The sequence below is a fragment of the Pongo abelii genome, chromosome 3 (assembly GCF_028885655.2).
Source record: "Pongo abelii isolate AG06213 chromosome 3, NHGRI_mPonAbe1-v2.0_pri, whole genome shotgun sequence".
Lineage (NCBI taxonomy): Eukaryota > Metazoa > Chordata > Mammalia > Primates > Hominidae > Pongo > Pongo abelii.
Genome location: NC_071988.2, coordinates 97,949,437 through 97,975,840, shown reverse-complemented (window position 1 = coordinate 97,975,840; position 26,404 = coordinate 97,949,437). Strand labels below are relative to the sequence as shown.

Genomic DNA, 26,404 nt, shown 5'->3' with positions numbered 1-26,404 from the left:
CAGATCAAACATGAAAAAACAAATCTACCTACAGCACAGCCTGGGATGTACTACCTGCTCAAAGTATAAGGCTACTGCCATCTCCAGCAGCTGTAAACATAGCCTGGCTGCCAGCCCATAACCTCCTCTGCCTTCCAGTTTGTTTTCATAAGCTTACAACTGGGGCTACAGAGTAACCTCTGAAATGTTATTATTGAAACACAATAAAGCAAAATCAGTCTGCAGAGGTTAAGGAGGGAGTTTTTAATCAAAGTGTGGTCAACAGGTTTGACATTTTAGAAAACATTTTTTTTAAAGCATCATTAAAACAGCCTCAATAAACAGGCCGTATTTAGCCCAAATCTTGTTCAGGAGAACAGCATGGGCTCCGTTTGAATTTTGTTGGATTCTGGACATCCTCCTCCTATTATATAGGTCTGAGAGTTGTCTTTGTTAATAAAATTTAGCTTTGTTTCCCCACCAGTGATAATGACATGAAGCACTAGGAAATGATGCAATAACCGCAGTGCATGAGGCCTTCTTCCTGGGGAAGGTGTGAGACAGGAGAAGAGCAGGGGAGCAGGACTCCCCCATACTCAGTCCAGTGGAAGCACAGAATGCCTGCTCGTGTTTGTAAAAATAAGACAGGAATGTAAGAAAAAAAGTCTTCACGCTCAACGTGACTATCTTTGGAATTCATTTCATTAAGGTTTTCACAAAATACAAAGCTCAAATGTAGTCGTCTATGTCCACCACAAAACAGAATCAAATAAGTGGTTAGCACAACAAACATAATGATCTTTTCCATTTTAAAAAATATAAATAACAATGTTCAAGGTTTTACAGTTTTCTTAGTGTGTGTCTTTTTAAGGCTTTATGTTGCAGACCCTTCATTAATGGTACTTGTACCCTGCCATCAGGATACACTGCCCACCAGCAAGGAAGGCCACTGTAGATACATTCCTGAGGGGGGACACACACACTGATCCATGTTGCCTCAGCCTGTTAAAAACTAAATGATCAAACACCCTCCAATCAGTTCTCAGTTTCATTAACTTTCTTTCTACTACAAAGTAATAATGGAAAGGGGTACGTGTCCAGCAGCATTCGAGCTCTCAGAAGATCAATCAGGAAGGGCAAGAAGGAAAAAGGCTTCCTCCTGGAGAGAATTTTTTTCCTTTCATCAAGAACAAACACCAATAACCCAGATAGTTCAAACAGTGGTTTGTACTGAAACATTTTTCAGATTAAATAGTGTTGAGAGAAACAGTGATCTTTTGGTTGGGTATTTTAGAAGAGGTTAAAGTGGAGAGGTTAATGTTGGGAATATACCACTGAAAGTACAGCCCCCAGCAGGAGTGGGCTCACTCGTGAGGTTTGGGGGCAGAGCCAGAGCCCCAGCCTTGGGAATGAAATCTGAGGGCAGGCTCTCCAGCAGACACTTGACCTGCTCCTGGCCCAGCTTGATCTTGTCATCCAGCTTCCGCTGCTCAATGAGGAGCGTGGACTTCATTTTCACGAAGTGTTGGTAGTCCTGGAGCTGCTCTTCTGAAAGGTAATTGGCCAAGATGCCCAGCACTACCCGTTCCCTGCGATCCAGGTTCTCCTTCAGCTCCCGGGCATCCTCATGCTGACCAGCCAGGATCTTCCTTTTCTCGTAGAGAGAGCTCTGCCAGGGAAAATCGGACAGAGCAATGAAGGCCAGGGAAAGGGAGAAAAGAGCCAGACTCCCTGCAAGGACACCTCTGACAGGACTGGGAAATATCTAAGCTTTATTCCTATTGTCACTCCTAAGTAAGGAGGCTAACTTTTTGAAAATCAGCTTATTATCCTTATATTACATATTACAGCATTCTCTAACTTGTAACTCATAGGATAGCTTCAGTTTGAGAGGTGTTACATTAAATTGGCTGGGGATAAAATTGCTTTCAGATTCTTGACTTTAAAAACCAATCATCAGCTGGGCTTGGTGGCTCACACCTATAATTCCAGCACTTTGGGAGGCCGGGATGGATGGATCACTTGAGGCCAGGAGTTCAAACCCAGCCTGGCCAACATGGTGAAACCCCATCTCTACTAAAAATACAAAAATCAGCCAGGCATGGTGGTACATGCCTGTAATACCAGCTACTCGAGAGGCTGAGGCATGAGAATTGCTTGAACCCAGGAGGCGGAGGTTGCAGTGAGTCGAGGAGTCGAGATGTGCCACTGCACTCCAGCCTGGATGACAGAGTGAGACTCTTGTCTCAAAAAAAAAAAAAAAAAAAAAAAAAAAAATCATCAAGGTACCTTGAGTATATACACGAATACAGTGGTTCTCAAGGTGTGGTTGCTGGACCAGCAGCAGTGGCATCACCTGGGAAATTGTTAGAAATGCAAGGGTTCAGGCCCTCTTCTACCTCCTGAATAAAAAACTCTGGAGGTGAGGCCCAGCAACCTGTTTTAACGAGCCTTCCAGATGATTCTATTGGGGCTAAAGTTTGAGAACCTCTCCCTAATCCATAATAACAATGAGATCATCATATTTCCCATCTCTAAAGAAGTCAGTTTCCATTTTTTCAGTTCTCTTTTGCAGGCCTCTGATCCAAAATGAGAGAAATTCTGTTCAACAATGATGGCAATGTCATATTCTAAGAGTTTCTTACGCTTTTCTATGATATTGTAGCATATGTTATCTTTAATGTGGTTTTCTCTCCAACATGCTGACACATAATATCATTTTTAAATAAAAAAAAATTGTATTTAACCATTCAGACATTTTAGGCAAAGTAATTGAGGAGACAAACCCACAGCCAACATTATACTGAACAGGGAAAAGTTGAAAGCATTCCCCCTGAGAACTAGAACAAGACAAGGATGTTCACTTTCACCACTGCTATTCAACATTGTACTAAAAGTTCTAGCCAGAGCAGTCAGACAAGAGAAAGGGCATCCAAATTGGTAAAGAGGAAGCCAAACTGTTGCTGTTTGCCAATGATATGATCCTATACCTAGAAAACCCTGAAGACCATCCAAAAAGCTCCTAGATCTAATAAATGAATTCAGTAAAGTCTCAGGATACAAAATCAACGTACACAAATAAGTAGCACTGCTATACACCAACAGCGACCAAGCTGAGAATAAAATCAAGAACTCAACCACTTTCACAATAGCTGCAAAAAAATAAAATACTTAGGAATATACCTAATCAAGGAGGTTAAAGACCTCTGCAAGGAAAACTATAAAACACTGCTGAAAGAAATCATGATGACACACACAAATGGAAACATCCTGTGCTCATGGATGGGTAGAGTCAATATTGTGAAAATGACCATACTGTCAAAAGCAATCTACAAATTCAATGCAATTCCCATCAAAATACCACCATCATTCTTCACAGAACTAGAAAAAACAATCCTAAAATTCATATGGAACCAAAAAAGAGCCCGTATAGCCAAAGCAAGACTAAGCAAAAAGAACAAATCTGGAGGCATCACGTTACCCAACTTCAAACTATATTACAAGGCCATAGTCACCAAAACAGCATGGTATTAGTGTAAAAACAGGCATATAGGCCAATGGAACAGAATAGAGAACCCAGAAATAAAGCCAAAAACTTACAGCCAACTGATCTTCAAGAAAGCAAACAAAAACAAAATGAAGAAAGGACACCCTATTCAACAAATGGTGCTGGAATAATTGGTAAGCCACACGTAGAAGAATGAAAGTAGATCCTCATCTCTCACCTTATACAAAAATCTACTCAAGATGGATCAAGGACTTAAATCTAAGACCTAAAACCATAAAAATTCTGGAAGATATATTTAACTGAAGGAAGGAATCTTAGTGGCTTCTAGTTTGAATTCATTTATATTAAGTGTCTACTGCTTCTTTTGCACAACAGAAATTAAACTCCATGGTTTTTGTAATTAGTCTTTCATTTTTCTCTTAGCCTAAAATAGCTAGACAGAAAGAAGACAATCTTCTAGACATTGGCTTCGTCAAAGAGTTCATGACTAAGAATCCAAAAGGGAATGCAACAAAAACAAAGACAAATAGATGGGACTTAATTAAACTAAAGAGCTTTTGCATAGCAAAATAAAAACAGCAGAGTAAACACACAACCCACAGAGTGGGAGAAAATCTTTGCAAACTATGTATCCAACAAAGAACTAATATCCAGAATCTACAAATAAATCAGCAAGAAAAAATCCCATCAAAAAGTGGGCAAAGGACATTAATAGACAATTCTCAAAAGAAGATGGACAAATGGTCAACAAACATGTGAAAAACTGCTCAACATCTCTATCAGGGAAATGCAAATCAAAACCACAATGTGATACCACCTTACTCCTGCAAGAATGGCCATAATCAAAAATTAATATATGTTGGCATGGATATGGTGAAAAGTGAACACTTTTACACTGCTGGTGGGAATGTAAACTAGCACAACCACTATGGAAAACAGTATGGAGATTCCTTAAAGAACGAAAAGTACATCTATCATTTGGTCCTACAATCCCACTACTGGGTGTCTATCCAGAGGAAAGAAGTAATTATATGGAAAAGACACTTGCACACCCATGTTTATAGCAGCACAATTTGCAACTGCAAAAAAGGGAACCAGCCCAAAAGCCCATCAATTAACAAGTGGATAAAGAAAATGTGGTATGTGTGTATATATGTATGTGTGTGTGTGTGTATACATATATATAGTATGTGTATATATCTATATACACATATATATGGTGTGTATATATAGTATGTGTATACATGTGTATATACACATATATATGTTATGTATATATACACACACACATTTTCTTTATTCACTTGTTAACTGATGGGCATTTGGGCTGGTTCCCTTTTTTGCAGTTGCAAACTGTACTGCTATAAATATGGGTGTGCAAGTGTCTTTTCCATATAATTACTCCTTTCCTCTGGATAGATACCCAGTAGTGGGATTGCTGGACCAAATTATAGATGTATTTTTAGTTCTTTAAGGAATCTCCATACTGTTTTCCATAGTGATTGTACTAGTTTACATTCCCACCAGCAGTGTAAAAGTGTTCCCTTTTCACCACATCCATGCCAACATGTATTTTTTTTTATTGCCATTCTTGCAGGAGTAAGGTGGTATCACATTGTGGTTTATACACACACACACACACCCCATGGACTACTACTCAGCCATAAAAAAGAACAAAATAATGGCATTTGCAGCAACCTGGATGGAGTTGGAGACCATTATTCTAAGTGAAGTGACTCAGAAATGGAAAACCAAACGTTGTATGTTCTCAGTTTTAAGTGGGTGCTAAGCTATTGAGGATGCAAAGGCATAAGAAGGATACAAAGGACTTTGGGGACTCAGCGGGAAGGGTGGGAGGTGGGTGAGGAATAAAAGATTACACATTGGGTACGGTGTACACTGCTCGGGTGATGGAGGCACCAAAATCACAGAAATCACCACTAAGAATTTATCAGTGTAACAAAACACCACCTGTTCCCCAAAAACCTATTGAAATTAAAAAAAAGTGATTGTGGAAAATTAAAATGAAAATCAAGAAATAAGATCACTTAAGAATACCTCAATACAAATAGCTTATGTAGGGTTATCAAAGGCTCATGTGTCTTTGCCCTAAATCCCCCTAAACTAGCCTGTCACATCTTACATAATAATGCCTGGGGGAAAAGTGAAGAATTACAGGCTTATTGGCATAAGTTTCCTTTCCCTAAGCAGAAAAACATACCTTAAAAAAAAAAAAAAAAAAAAAACCCCCCGAGGGACTGAATTTGAATGAAGATGCCTTTCAAAGTATCATTGAGATACAAGTTAAAAAATTGAGAATTTTTTCATCACCTACCTTAAAAAATACATAAAATATTTTAGACATCAGTAATGTATAGAGAATCACTCTGTGTACCTATCATTAATGGTGCCAAATCTTAATATGAACACTTTTTTCATATTGGCTTTAGATTAAAATTTTTTTTTTTAGAGATTCAGTTAAAGCCTTATAGATACTCCTCCCCAGTCCTGGTCTTCACTACTCCCCCATTGGGTAACTATTTTTCTTCCTTTTTTCATTTCTACTTATAGTTTTAGTTTCTTAACAAAGACCAATCATGATAAAAAAAACACAATACTGCTGTAGTATTTTTTGGGTGAGCAAACTTACTTGTATTTAAGAGTGCAGGCATGCATGTAAGTGTTGAATTTAATTCAGTTCTAGAACAATTTATCTTGCCCTAACAAGAAACTGCTCCAGTCTTTCTTGTCTCAGATATCTAGAGCATTCGTCCAGGTGGCCCAATAGGAAACTTGGAATTATTTTCTGCTCTACCCTTCCCCTCATCTAACATGCCCCTTGCTAATACATTCTCTAATTTATTCCCTCTTCTCTACCCCCAGGACAATTGCCTACATCAACAGCATAAACCCTCCTTGTCTAGACTATTAAAACGAGCCTCCCAACTGTTATTTTAACATCAATCTTGCCCCTCCCCAGGCTGAGTAAGTCACGAAGTTAGTTCATGACTCTTCCCTACCTATAGGCTGAAGTCTAAAGTCTAGTGTATGACTGCGGTAAGGTCTTTGTGATGATTTTCTGTGGTGGATATCGTGTCTGCCTCTCCAGGCCCGCTCTTCTCTGCCCTGTGCTGAAGGAAGCTGAACTCTAGAGGTTGCATCCACTGGGCTCCCTTGCTGTCTGGGTTTGACCAAGGGGAGTGATGGAAAAGAGACTGGAGAGTGCGAAAAGAAATTGTGGCATGTATCCCTGGCTGCCTCTGTGCCAGGCTTCGAGTTGGTGGCGGTTGCATTCTTTTACCAGGGCCTCAGTGCTGTAGGGCAGCTGCAGCTATGGTTCTGATCAGGGCTCCCTTCTCCTTGCCCCTTCAGAAAGAGGCCCATAATGGCTTTGCTGCTGATGCTATAGCTCTGGGTGAGGGACAAGGGGAGAGCCCTCATTACCCCTTCCTGGTTTCCCCCTTAATCCTTCCCACACCTTCTTTGAACTTTCTTCTTTATCTCTTTTGATGGGGCCATGTACTTTCTGTCAGTTTCTAATATTCCCATAGCTCTTTCCTCCCCCGCCCCCCACCCCCGAGACAGTCTTGCTCTGTCACCCAGACTGGAGTGCAATGGTGTGATCTCGGCTCACTGCAACCTCCGCTTCCCGGGTTCAAGCAATTCTCCTGCCTCAGCCTCCTGAGTAGCTGGGATTACAGGCACCTGCCACACACCCGGTTAATTTTTGTATTTTTAGTAGACAGGAGGTTTTGCCATGTTGGCCAGGCTGGTCTCGAACTCTTGACCTCATGATCTGCCCGCCTCGGCCTCCCAAAGTGCTGGGATTACAGGCGTGAGCCACGACGCCCAGCCTTAGCTCACTATTTTTAAAAACAAAACCAAGCAATCACTGTATGTTCTAGACATACCAAACCACATGCAAATCAACTCTTAAACATGGCATCTCTTTCTTGACTTTGTCTATGGTATTTCTTCTAAATGGTGAGGCCCTTCCCCTCTCAGTTGTCTTAGAATTAAGAGGTTCTTCTAAACTGTATTCATGTGCCCTGTGTGAAGTCCTTCCTGCCTTACGCTCCCCCACCTGAGAAGTGTTTGGTGGCTGAGTTTCTCATTATGCTCAGCACCAGCACACAATTGCTCCTGCATACTGCTTTCCTCCATAAGTTGTGAGTTCCTGGAGAGCAGGGGCTGTGTTTTAGTCAGCATTTGTCCCCAGCAGACACAGCACCTCATATCTGACAGGCTACTGTTAGCTGTTTGTCGAGTGGAAGAAAGGAGGACAGGACACACTTCTGATTTAGGTAGTATCAGACTATTTCTAGATAAGGAAGCTGACTCAGCACATTTACACGAGGAAGATGCTGAGAGTGGTGCTGCAGAGTTCCTAAATGCTGAGTCACTTTCCTAAATGTTTAGGATCCAGACTTTTTCTAATCCTTTTAAAATCTATTTGAAAAAGGATATCTTTCCTTTTAATGCAATATATTAGGAGAAATTATTGGAGAATTCATGAGAGCAATGAAAAAGAAAGATGGTATGGTAGGCTGGGCATGGTGGCTCATGCCTGTAATCCCAGCACTTTGCGAGGCCAAGGTATGTGGATCACCTGAGGTCAGGAGTTCGAGACCAGCTTGGCCAATATGGCAAAACCCTGTCTCTACTAAAAATACAAAAATTAGCTGGGCATGGTGGTGTGCACTTGTAATCTCAGCTACTCGGGAGGCTGAGGTATGAGAATGGCATGAATACGGGTTCCAGAGATTGTAGTGAGCTTAGATTGCACCACTGCACTCAAGCCTGGGTGACAGAGTGAGACTCTGTCTCAAAAAAAAAAAAAAGAAAGATGGTAGCATAGGCAAGAAAAGGAGCCCCTCTTCATGGCTGGAGTAGTTTCCATCTTCTAGCATGTATATATATACACACACACACACACACATACTGTGTGCACATATATATAAAATAATTGTGTCTACTCTTTGTTGTTCAGTATCAGGACGGTAGGATCTGTCTGCTCTGCTCACAAATGTATCCCACGTGCCTAGACCACTAAGTGACACACACTAGACCCCCAGTAACTATTTGCCGTACAGATGAGTAGATGAAGAATGCTCTATAGCTCTGGAATTCTGTTCAATGTAGTGATACAACTTGGAGTCTGCAGCAGGACTCCTCCTCTCCTAGCTCCCTTACTGGGCTGTTGTGAGGATTCCATGAGACTGCACATAAGCTAACAGTGCTTGACAGGTGGAAGCTCTTGGTGAATTGTCTCCAGTGGGGTCAGCACTGTTACCTGTCCCCCTGTACCCTCCCTTCGAGGAGGGGGTGCAGTGGAGACACCCTGGTGCATCCTCACTGAGTGCCTGTGGCCCCTCCTGTGAGATGCCCTGGAGCCTTAAGCCTATGTTCCTGCCCCCTCCCTGTTTTAATGTATTCATCATGTTTTTATCTTTTTGGGAAAGAAAGGAAGGAAGACAGTTGGGAGGAAAGAAACTCTGGTGCCTGTGGTTCTTACTTTCCCAAGAATTCCGTGAGCCTTAAGTGTCAGCAGTACAGCAGTACATCTTTTTTTTTTTTTTTTGATGTGGTCACCCAGGCTGGAGTGCAGCGGCATGATCTCAGCTCACTGCAACCTCTGCCTCCCGGGTTCAAGCGATTCTCCTGCCTCAGCCTCCCGAGTAGCCGGGATTACAAGCACGCATCATGGTGCCCAGCTAATTTTTGTATTTTTAGTAGAGACGGGGTTTCACCATGTTGGCCAGGCTGGTCTTGAACTCCTGACTTTAGGTGATCCGCCTGCCTTGGGCTCCCAAAATGCTGGAATTACAGGTATGAGCCACCACGCCTGGCCAGCATTACATCTTGACACAGAAAATGCCTTCTCTGTTTCTTGGTTACCTATACATGTATTCTCTCCCTGCCCCAGAGAGATTGCCACAAATCTTCCTGAGAGAAAGGATGGCGTCTAATGGTGCCTCTCTATGTATGTGGGCTCTGAGGGAGAACTTGTTGAACTGCATCACTAGGCCACCTACCCTTTCTTCATTACTGGCATCTTCACCAAGGCCGCTAAGGACATTCTCAACACGGGCTAGACGCCCCGAGAGGGAGAGCAGCAGGTTGACCACCTTGTCCAAATCCCCTATGAACATCCTATACTTGTCAAACTCATTGGGCTTGCAGAGCTCGCTGATCAGAGCCTCCACCTCTTCTCCCAGGGCGTTGTTGAGCTTGATGTCCATGAGCAGGCTCCCCTTCGCCTCCTGGAGGATCTCCAGCTTGTGGGTGAGGCTTCCAATAAGCTCAGCCTGAAATGACAGATGAGACCACAAAGATCAGCCAACAGGAGGTGCCAATGGAAGCAGAAGTCACCTCCCCCAGCCACCTTCTGTCATCTTCAAGGCTCAGCTGAATACCCTCCCCCTTCTCTATATGGAGTGTCCCCCAATATTATGCTATAATAGCCTTCTTTCCCTAAGGGTCTACCATTGCCTTTCTCTAAACCTCACATGCCAACACTTGATTACACACAACCTTGTAATGTTTTCCATTGTGTCATGCTATGTACAGCTTTGTCTTCTAACTGGTTTGTTATTTTTTTATTTTTATTTTTTTTTTGAGACAGAGTTTTGCTCTTGTCACCCAGGCTGGAGTACAAGGGTTCAATCTCGGCTCACTGCAACCCTCTGCCTCCTGGGTTCAAGCAATTCTCCTGCCTCAGCCTCCCGAGTAGCTGTGATTACAGGTGCCCGCCATCACACCTGGCTAATTTTTGTATTTTTAATAGAGATGGGGTTTCATCATGTTGGCCAGGCTGGTCTCGAACTCCTAACCTCAAGTGATCCACCAGCCTCAGCTTCTCAAAGTGCTGGGATTATAGGCATAAGCCACTGTGCCTGGCCAATTACTCATTTTTAAAAGTCCTTTTAAGACATGTTCTCATTTGATCCTCATGACAATACTATGGGTAAGTAGGCAGGTAGAGTAAACAGTATTCTTATTTTACAAATAGGCAAAGAGTCAGAGGAATTTAAGGGATTGGCCTAAGGTCTTAGAGCTGAGTTGAATATTAATTTAGCTACCATTTGTAGAGCAGTTGATATGTGCCATACATATGGAGAAACTCTACATTGATTATGTTACTTCTCCCAGCAATCTTATAGTAGATACTGTTTTATCTACCTATAATAAGGGAGGAAACTAAGACATTGTGAGGTGAAGTGAACTCAAGTCAGCCTCACTTTAGGAGCCACCCTTGTACAATCATTAGAAATTGACACCAAGACCTTTATCAGAAAGTCAGCCCCTTGTTCTACCTCCCGTCTCCGGTTACCAGAGCTGTGCAATTTGACACCTTAATCACATATTTCCATACTTATAAAACAGTGAAGCAAATACCCAATATATTTAACTGAAGGAAGTAAGTAAATGTCTTAGTGGCTTCTAGTTTGAATTCATTTATATTAAGTGTCTACTGCTTCTTTTGCACAACAGAAATTAAACTCCACGGTTTTTGTAATTAGTCTTTCATTTTTCTCTTAGCCTAAAATAGCTAGATGGAAAGAAGACAATCTTTTTTAGTTAAAACTTACTTTTTTTTTTTTTTTTTACTGCTAAAAAGGTCCCAGCTCAAAAATTGTCTGTATGTACATACACACATGCATACTATATATATATGTATAAAAAATTGGTGTGTGTGTGTATATACACACACATGCTTATACAGACACATGTACACACATCACATGCACACCTCAAACTGGCTTCAACTGGAAACTTGGTTAAACATAAAGGTTACAACTTCTATGTTGGAAGTATATGTTCATTTTAAAGGAAAAAAAAAACAACAACAAAAAAAGGAAAAACATATTTTTGACCAACAGAATTGAAGGGTACTGACAACTTTTTGTACTATTTCAGTATCAACACCAGAGAAGGTCCATTAGGAATGTAATCACAATGACTAGGGAAATATTTATTTCTCCACAATCTGCCTATCTTGGAGTTGGACCATCAGAGGTACTTCACAAGTGAGTGAGGTTCATAATGTCCTTGAAATGTCTAAGTTCTGGCTTTAATGGTGACATCTTGTTGTTTTCTCAATCTGCCTAATCCTAGAGGCTGCAGGTGGCTAAAAAATTCACATCCAGGCCGGGCGCAGTGGCTCACGCCTGTAATCCCAGCACTTTGGGAGGCTGAGGTGGGCGGATCACCTGTGGTCAGGAGTTCGAGACCAACCTGGCCGAAATGGTGAAACCCCGTCTCTACTGAAAAAAAATACAAAAATTAGCCAGGCATGATGGTGGGCATCTGTAATCCCAGCTACTAGGAGGCCGAGGCAGGAGAATCGCTTGAACCCGAGAGGTGGAGTTTGCAGTGAGCCTAGATCGCACCACTGCACTCCAGCCTGGGCAACAGAATGAGACTCTGTCTCAAAAAAAAAAAAAAAAAAAAAAAAAATCACATCTGCTGCACCATCTCATTGCAGTTTATAATCTTTGGTTTTCCTCAAGCTGTTAAAATTGCTTAATATTAATTATTTAAGTTTTCTTATCTTCTCCTGGAAAAATTTCATTTTCCAAAAAAGCAATTCTGGCTGGAAGCTATGAACTTTACCTGCAAGATAACATGTTATATACCTCCAGCAGAATGCCTGACAGGGTGTGATGATCTTTCACTGTGATATCAGTGCATATGGAGAAAATGGCAAGGACACTGGAATGCAAAGCAGCAGGAAAAATAAACACTGCATGCTGTTGTGTCTCCCAGCATTCCTGCTGGACTGGGTTAAGACAAATGTCATCATTCCTGTTTTTCAGACAGATAATGAGAGAGAATGTCATCTATGTGAAGTCAGCCCAGGAATTTTTAACTCGTAGGGTACATTTCCTAGGCTTGTTGCTCTAGATGTTACTGGAAGACACTTAAAGACAACTGGGTTAAACCAAATTGAAAGAGATAGTTACTGGGGCAAAACATTCTATCACTCCACCCTCAGGAAAAGGCCTTCGGCTCATTCAAATTTCAGGCGTCCATTTCAACCTCATGTCCTGAGAAGCAGAATTTCTAGAATGTCTAGAAAATGCTTTTTAAAAACTAAATAGTGGAAATAAACAAGGTGGGTTTTTTCAGCCTGTTTTTCATTATTTCTATTAATGACTTTTTTTGAAACTAGTATGGTGTGTTGTCATTTCTGGAAGGAACTAAAACACTTATTAAACTATTATTTCATGTGGCCTCATTGTATTTAAAAATCCTCCTATGGCTCTTAGAGGCTGCTTTTTTTTGTTGTTTTGTTTTTTTGAGATGGAGTTTCGCTCTTGTTGCCCAGGCTGGAGTGCGATGGCGTGATCTCGGCTCACTGCAAACTCTGCCTCCTGGGTTCAAGTGATTCTCCTGCCTCAGCCTCCCGAGTAGCTGGGATTACTGGCACCTGCCACCACGCCCAGCTAATTTTGTATTTTTAGTAGAGATGGGGTTTAACCATGTTGGTCAGGCTGGTCTCGAAATCCTGACCTCAGTTATTCACCTGCCTTGGCCTCCCAAAGTGCTGGGATTACAGGTGTGAGCCACCACGCCCAGCCAGAGGCTGGTATTTTAAAGGACATGTGTGATGCTTATCAATTTGCAAATGGGCAGAAACCAAGGATAAGTAGTTTGTTCTCACATGTGGGGGTGAGTGATGAGAGGAGAGAACTCATCCTTTCAAATTTTCTGCTGAACTCAGCTCAACAGCTCTCTCTGGCACCCAAGCAGATCAGCAACACTGCAGGGGTGGCCCTGAGGTGAGCATGGTTCAGTGGACTGGAAGGGTCAAAATAACGTGACCCAGCCAAACTGTAATCAGGGTTCAGACACAACTGTCCAATCAATCAACCCCATCTTTCCTTCCCAGACCCTGTTTTGGTTTTCAGAGACATCAGTGCTGGGCAGAACCATAAATAAATCTGTCACAGGAGCATGTGTGTACCCCAGGTTTCACGGTACAAGAAAGAACAGAATGAGATGAAAATGTATAGAAGTGATGTGGGGAGGCTTCTGTGGAAAGAACTAATATACATTTTGTGGCATTCTGATTTTGGAAAGTTATTAATATTTGCTGGGCTCTAATGTGATATCTCATGGCTCAGCCATAGATGCTAAGGCCAGAATTACTGAGTGGTCACATCAGTCACTCCTGGCTGAATGTTCCTCAGTTAGGTGGCATTTGAATTTTTAAAAAGCCCTAACAAGCCCCTTAAAATATGAGAATTTGAATTTAAAAATGCAGTTAAGAGGGATTTGAGAAACTGACAGCAGTAAGGGAAAGCTGGCTATACTAAATAGCCATTTCTTTGCCAGGCAGATCTCTTCCAAAAAACCTACCAATTTCTACCAGAATAACTCACCGGGGGAGGGAGAAGAGGTGTGTTTTGTTTTAAATAACACACTAGTCTCTCAGGAGCTACTTAATTTGTAAAATCATTTATCCACTTCTCATCTGGCATAAACTGTTAGCTCACCCTGTGTGAGATACTATTTATACGAGTTCTTCCTCCAAACATAGCTTCACAGACCCTCCCTCCTACCTCATCCTCTGCAGAAATGTCCTCTGGACCCTTCCCCACTTCCTGCCTACAGCAGGATGAACACTGGACAAGGAGGCAGGAGGCTCTGACATAACATTCAGCATCAGGCAAGTCACTTGACCTTCTGTTTCTCAGTTATCCACAGCGAGAAGACAATAACACCTGCCGAAAACTAATAATAATGTCTAAGTATTCAGCTCTTTCTCTGTGCCAGACACCATTTAAGTGTTTTACTATTCAATTACTACTTGCAACAACCCGGTGAGAGAGATATTATTATTATCCCCATTTACTGATGAGGAAAGTGAGGAGGATAGAGGTTAACTTGTTCAAGGCCATGCAGCTGGTACGTGACAGAGCCAGGCTTAAACGCAGATCATCTGGCTTCAGACTTTCATCACTTTATTAAAATAGCTCATAAGAATACTATGAGGCTCAAATGAGGCTGGCGGAAACCACAACATATGATATTAGTTTCAAAAGAAGTAATAATAGAAATAACGAAAACCATGAGGATGAAAAGAAAAGCTTTGTTTCTTTCCACTGTTGAGTTTTTCAAAAGCATTTTCTAGAAATTCGACTTCTCAAGACATGAATGTTGAAATGGAGGCCAGAAGTTTGAAGAGTTGAAGGCTGGTGCAATCACTTTGGAAAATATGAAAGTATTATACACATTCTAATTATTTTTTTTGTGCAGTCGTAAGATTAGACAACAATTTGAAGATGACACACCACTCATATTAGATAGATGTCTGTAGGGGGAATACTCCTTCCCCTGACAAGACCACATCGCCAATAACGTCACTCTACACACACAGTTGGCCTCTGTGTGTCTCCGTCTTAAGAGTAATTCAGGACTACTAGCCAAGTGGTTGGGATTTAGGAATAGAGCAGAATTCTGCTTAGCTTGTAAAAACTAGGACTAGATAAAGCCATTTCTACCACATAGGCTTTGCTGGCGTAATCACAGCTCACTGCAGCGTCGACCCCCCAGGCTCAGGTGATCCTCTCACCTCAGCGTCCCGGGTAGCTGGGATTACAGGCACGCACTACCACACCTGGCTAATTTTTTTTTTTTTTGGTAGAGATGGGGTTTCACCATGTTGGCCAGGCTGGTCTTGAACTCTTAGACTCAAGAGATCTGCCTGCCTCGGCCTCCCTAAGTGCTGGGTTACAGGCATGAGCCACTGTGCCCAGACTCTACAAGAGTTTTTAAAACAACTTTAAAAAGAGAGACCTTCTCAGCAAAGAAATAGAAACTATTTTTTAAATGTAAATTTTAGAACTAAAAACTATACTATTTGAAATTTAAAAAAAAAATCACTGGCAGAATGGAGATAGGAAAGTCAGTGAACTTGAAAACAGACCAATAGAAATTATCCAATCTGAAGGACTGAAAGAAAACAGATTAAAAAAAAAATGAATGGAGCTTGTGGGACAATATGAACTGTCACTGAAATACTGTATCACTAGTCACTAAAGTCCTGGAGGGAGAAGGGAAAGAGATTAATGCATTAAGAATATTTGAAGACAGAATATTGAAAACTTCCAGAATTTGGTGAAAGATGTAAATTTACAGAATCAAGAGGGTCAGCAAACCCCAAATACGATCAACTCAAAGAAAACTAAGTCCATCCAAATCATAATCAAAATGCTAGAGACTAAAGAGAGTGGCCAGAGGAAAACAACACATTGCATACAGGAGGAGCCCATATTTAAAGGACTGTGCATTTCTCCTTAGAAACCATGGAAGCAAGAGGAAAGTGAACATTTGTTAAGTACTGAAAGAAAAGAGTCAACCCAGAATTCCATATCCAGTGAAAATGCACTTCAAGGGTGACAGTGGAATAAAGACATTCCTAGATGGAGAAAACTAAAAGAATGTGTTATCAGCAGACCTATTCTAAAATAAATACTGAAAAGCAGTAAGACCAGAGGGAGAGCTGGAACTTCAGGAATGAAGGAAGAGCAGCAGGAATGGGCAGCTGAGAACCAGTGATCTCCTGAGAAAAGCCGACTCCGAGGAACAATAGATTCCTTTTGCCTTTTGAAATATTCCTCTAAGTTTCTGAAGCCAAAGCCTGTTGGCCTTCAGAATAGGGAATCATGTGATTGGTTTAAGTAGAATTTTGCCTAATAATAAGGCAGGCTTTAGCCAAAAAATTGACAGCTCTGATTATTTACACTGTCTTTAGTTTTATGTATATCAAAAGTTCAGACAATGAAAGTTTCATATTTTAACTGATACTTACTTGGAATATTATTCATCATCTAGGATATATAAATAGAAATATCAAAGTGAAACTAAAGTGTTATTTTTAATTTATAAAATAGTTATTAGTAAACCAAGACTCTAGTTCCTAGCCTAGATATATATCTTAGGTTATTAATAACTTTAAATATTAAATAACAAATTATTACTTTGCAAAAGTTGGTCAAAGGCTACATTCTACCTCAAAACAATATTGGAGAATGGATATTGACCAAGTATCATTTTTCTAAACCATCATTAGAAAAGCTTGTTGTATTTCAGGAAGAAAACTGCATTTTGCTGAATATATTAACAGATGTTTTCAACGACATCACTTATTTAAAACTTTGTGTTTCCAAATCAGATATGTAAATGTAAGTGATACCAATGAAAATTCGATTACACATTTATAAACTTGTAGTTCATTACAACAAACTAAAATCTCAAAGGGTTCTCCATTGTCATATGATAAAATCCGAACTTCAGCATTTCATAAAAAGCCCTACGTGACCTTATGACCTACTGGCTCTTGTGAACCCTTCCAGCTTCATCTCCCACTGTTTGTGGCCCTCCTTTATTATTTTCTAAATTTGGTAATTTTTTTTTCTTTTTTGAGACAGGGTCTCACTCTGTCACTCAGGCTGGATTGGAGTGGCACGATCTTGGTTCACTACAGCCTCTGCCTGTCGGGCTCAAGCGATCCTCCCACCTCAGCCTCCCAAGTAGCTCAGACCACAGGTGTGTGCCACCATGCTCAGCTAATTTTTTAGTTTTTTAATTTTTTTTTTTTTTTGAGATGGAGTCTCGCTCTGTCACCCAGGCTGGAGTGCAGTGGCACGATCTCAGCTCACTACAACCTCTGCCTCCTGGGTTCAAGCAATTTTCCTGCCTCAGCCTTCCGAGTAGCTGGGATTACAGTTGTGCGCCAACACACCTGGCTAATTTTTTATATTTTTGGTAGAGACAGGGTTTCACTATATTGCTCAGGCTGGTCTCAAACTCCTGGGCTCCAGCAATCCTCCCGCCTTGGCCTCCCAAAGTGCTGGGATTACAGGTGTGAGCCACTGTGCCTGGCTTAAGCTTGGTGATTTTTTATTTAATCATGAGCCTTTGTTACATTCCAAAATACCAAACTACTTGAAGCACCCTTCTTTACCATACACATTCTATGCTTTTTCTTATCTTTCGGTTTCTCTTTATGCTTTTCCTTTTGTCTCAAATGCTCCTGACTCCCACCAATAACATTCTTCAATGCTGATCTCAGGTTTTATCTTCCTGGAGGAGGTAAAAATCTGACTCTACTCTCGAGTTAGGAACTGCTCCTTTGGGCTCCCCCAGTACAGGCCATGTATCTGTCCGAAGACCAATAACGTAGTACTAAAATAATCCACCTCCCTTGCCAGTCTAAAGTTCCAGGAGAGCAGATACAGTGTCTTATTCATGTTTGTATGCCCAAGCAGAGCACAGTGTCTGAAACAGAGAAGGCGTGTTCTCACTAAGCATCTATGAGCCTAACATTTCACACTCACAAAGTGATGCAAACCCTCAGGCCACTTACAGCCCTAGAAGAAAGGATTGAGGGAAGAAGGAACCAACGGAAATTCTAACTGGATGTGGAGGCCTCATTAACTAAATAGCCTTTTCTCATCTTTCTTTATCCCTGAAGAGCCAGATAAAAGCCCACAGGGCAAGTGGGTATCATCCCCCTGGTGCTGTGGGCAACATTTTCCACAGTGAAGAGAGAAAACAAATGTGAGCTGTTTTTCCTCCTAAGAGTCTGATTTAGGAAAGTGCCTAGGCTTGTTGGCAATAAGGCACCTTCTCACTGAACATCTTAACATGAAAGATACCAGATGCCATCAACATTTGCATATTTACATGACATCACCTTAAACACTTCTCTGTTAAGATATTATACGCTCTTACACCCTGCAGCTTAAAAAGCACATTAATATATATCAGTTAATTTGACCCCACAACTATTATGTGAGAGATCATTACCACTTCCATTTTATAAAGAAAAAAGGGTCAAGAAAGGTCAAACTAGTTGCTTAACTTCAAGATTTTTTTTCTTCTGAATTCTAACCCCATGATCTCCCATCCAAGTACTAACCAGGCCTGACCCTGGTCAGCTTCTGACATCAGATGTGTTCAGGATGGCAAGGCCATAGACTCTAACCCTACAACCTTTCCACAGTGGCCTCTGGATATTTTTCTTCAGTTAAATGGTAAGATCCAACTTGGGAGTTTTGCACTTTATAACTTCATGAAACAAATGTTTATTGAGCACGTGCTAGGTGCCAGGCCCTGGTTATGTGGCTGTGACATTTCCTCTCCCTAGGATCCCTTTCACCCTGAGTGGGGTTTTGTCTTCCTAAGCCCGTGACTCCCCCAAAAGGCATTCCAAATGACTCGAAACTCCTCAGTCCTCAAGTCACGGACACTGCTGTTCTCATATTTTTGGTTTAAAATGGGTTTTAACTGGTTTTAATCTCAAACTCTAGCTCTGGTTAGTTATACCCAGAGAACCTCCAGTTTAGCTCAGTTCCCAGGGCAGCAAGGTTTAAACGCAACTGACCTGGGAGCAATTTTTAGCAGGCTTTGGGGTCAGAAAGACAAGGTTAAATCAGACTTTAGCATCTATTAACTGTGTGACCCCAGCCCTTAAATTCTCTAATTCTGATTAGCATAAAATGTGGCAGTACAAGTGTCAGAGGAGTTTTGTGCAAGTAAGATAGTACAGCATTGTGTTGAAAAGGAAACCAAACATATAGCCGCCCACACTTGGAATGAAATACATGCTACCTAATGTTTCCCATGAGGATGAATTCTCTATTTCTTCATATTCTCAGTCTAAAAATACTTTTTGCCACATAATGCTTAGAGTGAGATGGTGATAATTGAAAGTGATGGGAAAACAATTAATTGGGTACACATGGACGTAAATATGGGAACAACAGACACTGGAGAATAAAAGAGGGGGCTGGAAGGAAAGGGGACAAAGGTTAAAAAACTACCTATTGGGTACTATGCTCACTACCTGGGTGATGCATACAATCATACAGCAAGCCTCAGGATCATGCAATATACCTTTGTAAGAAACCTGCCTATGCCCCGATTCTAAAATAAAAGTTAGAAAAAAAAACCACTTAAAAATTAAGATAGGGAGAAAAAGCAATGAGTATTTGCCACACTGCAACTGTAAAGCAGGTATGCCCACAGGCAGAAAATAGAATAACAAAAAATTGTGTAAAACGTTCAGTTAAAGATGCCATGGCAACGTGTTACATGTAAGGGTGTATACATAGCTCTCTCTTTGGGATAAATATAGACAGACCAAAAGCCAAGTGGTCTTATTTGCAATGAGGGGACCCGTTAAATGAAGTGCTCAGCAGTGCTGGGGTAGGTATATATCGGGTATACAATGACAAGTATGTAAATAGGAAAACTTTGGGCTAGCAGGGAGCTTGCTACTACAATGGTTGCATTAGCATGTTAGCCATGACCCAGAGGTGCTGCAAAGATCCCTCCTGTCCAATAACCCTCTGCTTCTAGGGTGTATATCCTGTGGTTTCATTCCAACAGACAAGACAGCTTGGGACACATTGTAGAGCAAATGAAATAAAATCACCCTAGAAAGTTTCTCCTGGAATCAGGATCACTGAAAACCACTTACACTCCAGGCTCAGCAAGAAGCAAGCAAGCTTTCCTTTGCGGCACGCATGTCTGAGCTGCATAGAGAGCTGCAAGCACAGCAGAAGGCAGCCCCTCTGGTGCTACAGAGAAAGTGGAAGGCGAGAACTTTCTCCCCTGCAGACACAGCCCAGTTTAGATCTCCATGGCATGTGGGAAGACAGCAGCAGCATCACGGTCATTTTTTAAGTGTCTTAACATTTGAAATCTCTGTAGGAGTATCAAATGCTAACAACTAGATTCCAGCACTGCACTTTCAAGCTATTCACGGAAGTCCCGCAAAGAGGGCTGGGGAAGATATAAAGGTTAATATTACTTTTTCTCAGAAGTTTCATTTAACAATTGGCCTCCTTCCCTAAAAAAAGTTTCTAGATTTTTAAATTTTCCTTTTGACCATGAAACAAGAAAATTACACACACCGTTGGCACTGGCCAACCAGCAGCTGAGAACAGTGTCAGGGTCCTGGCTTTTGATTAGGAGGCTAGGGACTTGGGTTCAAGTCCTGGCTATGAGACTTCTAATAATCCCTCTAAGCTTCACTTCTGTTATTTGTAAAAACAAAAAGGACAGTAGCTTACCTGCCCTGCCTACTCACAGAAAAGCTAAGAGGAAATTAGTTAAAGTGCCACGTAAATCCAAAGTCTAATGATTTTGGTGCAATCGGGTGATGCGACAGGTCCTTTCCCCACCTGCCTCAAGAGGCCCAGTCACCACGCTGATTACATGGACCTTGTCGATTTTTCTGAGGAAAGCAGAACAAGGGCATCCCATCCTCTATTTACCTTCTTTTCATTGACATCTGCCTGTTCCTCTTCCTCATTCACTTCTGCTGGCATCTCTTTGATTTTGTTCAGTAGCTCAGCCTTGGGAGCAGACACACTGTAGTAGGCAGGGCAGTTAACCAACATGCTCACTGCTTCCTTGTCTTCATTCCTGGGCCAAAAAAGAGCACAAAGTACAGCCACACAAAGCACGCCAGAGGCTTTGTTTCACTGCAGATGTCAGTCCATTCAGAAGCACGTAACAATTCTATTTAATTTCTTTCCCAGAAATTAGGATAAACTAGTAACTGTTAACTAATGAGTGATTACTATGTACAGGGCTGTTGAAGCCAGGCAAACTTGGGATGGAAAACCACCAAAGGCAGCATTAGGGATGACAGCGGGTGTCAGCTGACTCTGGAGAAGACATTTAACCTCTCTGCTTTTGTGACTCATATAAGAACGATACTGACTCCTTATTTCAGAGAAAGGCAGTGTGGAACCATGACTCCATCAGTGTGAAAGTATTTTCAAGGTGCTGCACAAACCTCAGGTTTTAGATCAATTATTTCCTATACTCCTTTGGTTACATGTAATCTTTCCAGTGCCTACTATGCATTGTTGCTTGAACACACAAAAATTTTCCTTCTCAAGTGTGCCTGCTATCCCATATAATCCTGGGAAATCTGCAGTTTTCTGGTCCGCAGTGAACTAATACAAGATATAAAATCTACTCATTGATAATATAATAGGGATGTTTTAAGGCTGAAGAAAAAACCCAGAATTGAGAAACCTGCTATCTAGTGTTCTCTGTTTTACAACATCTGAGTTGCCTTTCAGCCTATAATTCATATCCTACCCACTGAATAAATGACTCTATGGAAGTACAGTTCTCTTGGAGAGGAACTTTATTCAATCTTGTGATATTATTTAACATCTAGCCCATCATTTTACTATGAAATAAGGAACCACACACACAAAAAATCATCTTTACTAGTTTCCTGCTTGATAACTGTCCCATAAGCAACAATGACCACATTTAATCCAGTTAATTGAAAGACAGAGAAAAGACTTTCTGATACATTTTTGTTTGTTTTTGTTTTCAGATATGTCCACCGCATTACAAATGGGTTTCTCTGGCATCTCACCAACCCTCACAATGGCTACTGGCCGTCTCATGCCCAACAGGACAATGCTTATTTCCACCAGGAGATGGCGCATGCTTTTTTTTTTTTTTTTTTTTTTTTAAATCCCCAGGAAGGTCTCCGTGCTGCAAAAGCTACATGACCATTCGGCGTCTAAACTGACGGAGCAAACATATATTTCCAGTGGTAATGCTAGGAAATACTTTGCTAAGGATGTTACTTTGGTCCTTCAGCCAGTGGTCAGAGAACAGAATGACCATACTGCAACCACCCATGGTGAACTGACTGGCACACCCACAAAAATCTTATCTTTGGGGTCCCCATAGTACCCAGTGGATTGCCTTGCACATTGTAGGTTTTCAGTATGTGTTTGCTAAAGACATGACCCTGGATAAATCACTTCACCTCAATTAGTCTGTTTCCCAAATCTGAAAATAAAAGCGGGGGAATGGACAAGGTGACAGTTAAGGCCTTGAATCAGAAGAGCCTCTGACAACGTGACAAATAGCTTGTAAGTATCACATAGCTCTTTCCTCTCTCTCTCCCCCACAAAATGAAACATGGTGTTCCTGTTAGCAATTTAGTTAGGATCCGTTGGAAATTTTTAAAATGCAATCCCAAATTTGGATAAAATGTTCTGTTTTTATTTAGTCTGGAAGCCACTAACTGCTGAGTCCCAGACTATCCACAAAGATTTCACTGAAAATTAAAGAGAAAATGAAAGCTACTCAATCTTTCTCATAGTAGTCTTTTAAGGAAATAAAGCATGCAAGAAAATACTGCAGTAACCCAGGAGAAATGAAAAGCATCAAAAGCACAGACTGCACACTGGGACACATGTTACATGGCTGGCTCAAGGAGCTTCAGAAGCAGAGGCTCACAGACTGGGCCAAACCAGACAGTGCGCCCCTACTCATACCTTTCCTGATTTTCAGGATTTGCGCCAACACCCACCCCCACCTTACTGCCTCAGAGGTAAGGGTCAGTGTAGTACATGAATCTATTTCTCTAGGCTCTCCTCCTTACAAAGCCCTTCCCCTCTCAGTCTTGGCAAGACGTTGGCCACGCTCACCACTTCCACTTGCTCCTTTCCCAGCACCGAGCTCTGGGGGCCTCTCTGCCAGAGCAGCTCTGATACAGAACGGGCAAGTACACCTTTGCTGAGCTGGGGGCACTGTATAATTGCTGGAGACAGGCACAGTCATGGGGCTGTGATGAAATCCAGGTGCCATCATTCACATGTTCAATGACCTTGGTGAGCATGGTCTTAATTCCTCTGTACTTCAGTTTCCTCATTTGTAAATGGAGATAAAATTGGTAGCCACTTCAGAAAGTTCTTGTGAAAATTAAATAATGCTGATATAAATAAATTAATACGATGTTTGACACACAGCGTTAACAATGGGTAGTAATGGCAATTATCATCATTATTACTATTACTTTCTTTGTTGTTGCATACCTGTCCCACATCCTTACTCCCAGAGCCATTCCTCCAAGACTGAGATAAAATGTCACTCTTGGTTCAGGAGCTGTGGCAGTAGGAAAACATCAGGCAACTAGTCCTAGACTTATCATCATCCCCATGGAAGGAGTTTGATTGTTAAGTCTCTCTGAGGACATCACCAGAGACTTACCTCTTGCCTTCACATCCTGAAGAGCTGACAGTTCTCTGTATGGCCTTCCTCTTTATGCTGTTTTCCTTCAGCAAGTTCACATCTCGGGGAAACAAACCTTCCATCAGGTCCATTGTTGTCTTCAGCCTGGAGTCTGGATCCAAAATGTCTGCTAGAGATTTGTCTTGGTGGACAATTTCCTTGGCCAAAGCCTCTGTTCTAATGTCTTCTGAACTCTTCTGAGGATCAGAACTGACTTTCTTTTCTAAACCCTGAGTTCCATCGACTGGATCATGGGTGAGGCTTTGAGTCTGGATGGATGCTGGCTGCCCACCAAGAGACCCAGCAAGTTGGGGGTGAACGCTCATGAAGGAGGGTGGTGTGGACTCAGCCTCTGAACCCTTGATAGAAGTTTGGAGTCTGGAAGCCAGTGTCTGACTACCTACCACATGGGCTGCACCCGGCACGTGCCTTTCCCTTGCAATTGTCACTTTAGAAAGTTTGTTGGAGCTGCCGGGGATATTAAAAAAAAAAAAAAAAAAAAGAGAGAGAGAGAGAAAGAGTGATAAGAGAAGGGTGATGATAAGAGGGTGGAGGAAGACTGAGGGAGAAGCTTTCCACATCAGGGCTGTAGCTTTCCACATCTTCCACATGTTACTGACAGAGCTAATGTTAAAGAATATGGCTTCTGATTATAAGTGGGTCTCCTGATACTGAACCCCGAAACTAAAAACATTTACCTACCTAGTCACAGGTCATGCTAGACACAAACATACATAGATATATACATAGGAGTAGGGTGAGACAGTCACATTTCTGAGATCAACCCCTTCTTTAGAAAACAACAGCACTCTAAAGGAGCTCCTGAGCCCAGCAGCTGGTCAGGAGGTTGTCATCTCCTGAGGAAGATGGACTAGGAATTCAGTTCTGGTGAATGTTGCTGTTAGATTCCAGAGATTTCTGAAAGGTCTAGGTTAACAGGGGGTAGTGGTAGTAAGTCACTCTTGCGGTGTTTAAAGAAAGCCACTCCAAAGGTGCTGTCAGGCAATGTGTTTTTTTGGTGTTTTGAGAGATTACTTGTTCTAGGAACTATGTGTTGGGGAATGCTTCTTTCTCATTCTCCTAGCTTCCAAGAGGTTTTCCCTAAACATTACCAACCTTGAGCCCTACTCTTTATTCCTCCCTATGGACATGGAGTGATTTTGGAAAGAGAAGCTGAGCATTCACATCCCAGTCTCTTCTCTTTCGAGACTGAGGCTGCCTCAAGGCTGTATATATTAATATCTATGTGTATTTGTGTGTCTAGCATGACCTTTGATGAGGTAGGTAAACCTGTTTAACTTGGGGGTTCAGTATCAAGAGACCCACTTAAAATCTGAAGCCATATTCTTTAATGTTAGCTCTGTCAGTAATAAAAGTGATGTTTTTGTCTTCTATATGCCCTCCTCTTTTGTCTTATTTCCTAACTGATTCAGAACTCAGCCAGGGAGGAGGGATTTACTTGAACCACCTGAGCCTATCCTGTCCCCAGAAGTGAAATGTACCCCCTGGGTTCCAGCTTTCATTTCTGCCACCCTGACTCCTCAGTCCCAATGACACTGGTCCAACTACCTCCTGAGGCAAACAGATGAACAGTGTCCTGAGCTGAGCTGTATGGAAATATCTCCATGCCAGGGGTCTTTTGTGGGCAGCAGAAGGACCTGGGCCACCTGGGGCATGACACTCTCCTGTTAGTGAGGGAAACCTGCCCAGTCTGCTCACTCACCTGAGGCGCGGCCCCTCGGGATCCTCACTGTCCAGCTGCGCCTCACACACAGTGTGGGGAGGAGGTGGAGGGAAGTCATCCATGCTATACACTGGGGTTTCCTGACTCGGTAGAGGAGGTGGCGGTGGGGGAGGAGGTGGCGGTGGGGGAGGAGGTTCAAATGTGGGGCTGGACGTGGCCTTGGGGTGCGGATCCCTCACAAACACTTCGTCTTCATAATCCTCGCGAGGTGGCGGGGAGTCCCGCAGGACGGACTCAGATATTCGGAGGGAGATCCTCCCTGGAGTGCTCAGGGCCCCAAGAGGTATGTCTGGGTCAGAAGTGCTGCATAAACTTGGAAGACTCTGCTGTTTTTGATAGTGCTTCAGGTTTACAAAATCAGAAGCTGAGGATTCCTCAGGAAGGCTGTCCTCTCTGGCTGCATGGGCCCACTTTGCTCGAGAAGGAGGTGGCCACTGAGGCAACGAGACCCTCTTCCTCGTTCCCTCTTCTACCCCATGCTCTGGGCCATCACTCTCACAGCCTCTTGGACCGGGAGGCTGAGTCAGGGTGTGACCATTGCTTCTGTGGGTCATGGCAGGGGTGTAGGGCGGGAGAGGCTGTCGCCCTGTCTGACTGTCCTGTGAGCAGTAGCCAGAGGGAATGGCTGAAGGCAGAGGGGTGCCAAGTGGGGTCAGGGGTGCGGCCCTGGTGTCTGTGAGCTGCCCTTGCGTTCCTGCCAGTGGTGGCCTGGGGCAGGGTGTCCTGCTGGCTTGCCTCTGATGGCCCGGGGTTCCAGGACATTCACTAGGAACGGAGGAATCACCAATGGCTTTGCAGCCTGAACCACCCCAACAAGGGGTGAGATGGTGGAAGAGCAGCGGCATCTCTTCTTGGCTTCTTTCTGAACAACTGAGTGCCCTGGAACGGCACACAGACAGGAGGGTTACAGCTCTGAAGAAAGGGGCAAACATGCAGCCCAATGCTCCTTACATAGATGAGAAAAGCATTTAAGAGGAAGGAGGACCTCCTTTCCTTCCCCCCAGAAACTGCACAGTCTTCCCTGGCTGCTCACAGGAAGACCCAAGTTAAACCAGTACTAGGCAGGCATAAATTCCTACAGGAAAATGTCACATGGAATG

The 26,404-nt window shown here is 42.4% G+C and overlaps 1 protein-coding gene across 5 annotated transcripts in view; it reads right to left on the bottom strand.

Moving 5' to 3' along the window:
• Positions 1–228: 228 nt before the first annotated feature.
• SHROOM3 (shroom family member 3) overlaps positions 229–26,404 on the bottom strand; it is a 349,831-nt gene continuing 323,655 nt past the window's right edge. For all 5 annotated transcript variants that reach the window (XM_054554094.2, XM_054554095.2, XM_054554096.2 and 2 more), the window contains 5 exons: positions 25,284–26,183; positions 23,540–24,028; positions 20,782–20,932; positions 9,523–9,795; positions 229–1,648 (listed from right to left, as the gene is read on the bottom strand). In XM_054554094.2, the coding sequence (XP_054410069.1) occupies positions 1,280–1,648; positions 9,523–9,795; positions 20,782–20,932; positions 23,540–24,028; positions 25,284–26,183 (2,182 nt within the window). In that variant the 3' untranslated portion in view covers positions 229–1,279. The remainder of the gene's footprint in view (positions 1,649–9,522; positions 9,796–20,781; positions 20,933–23,539; positions 24,029–25,283; positions 26,184–26,404) is intronic.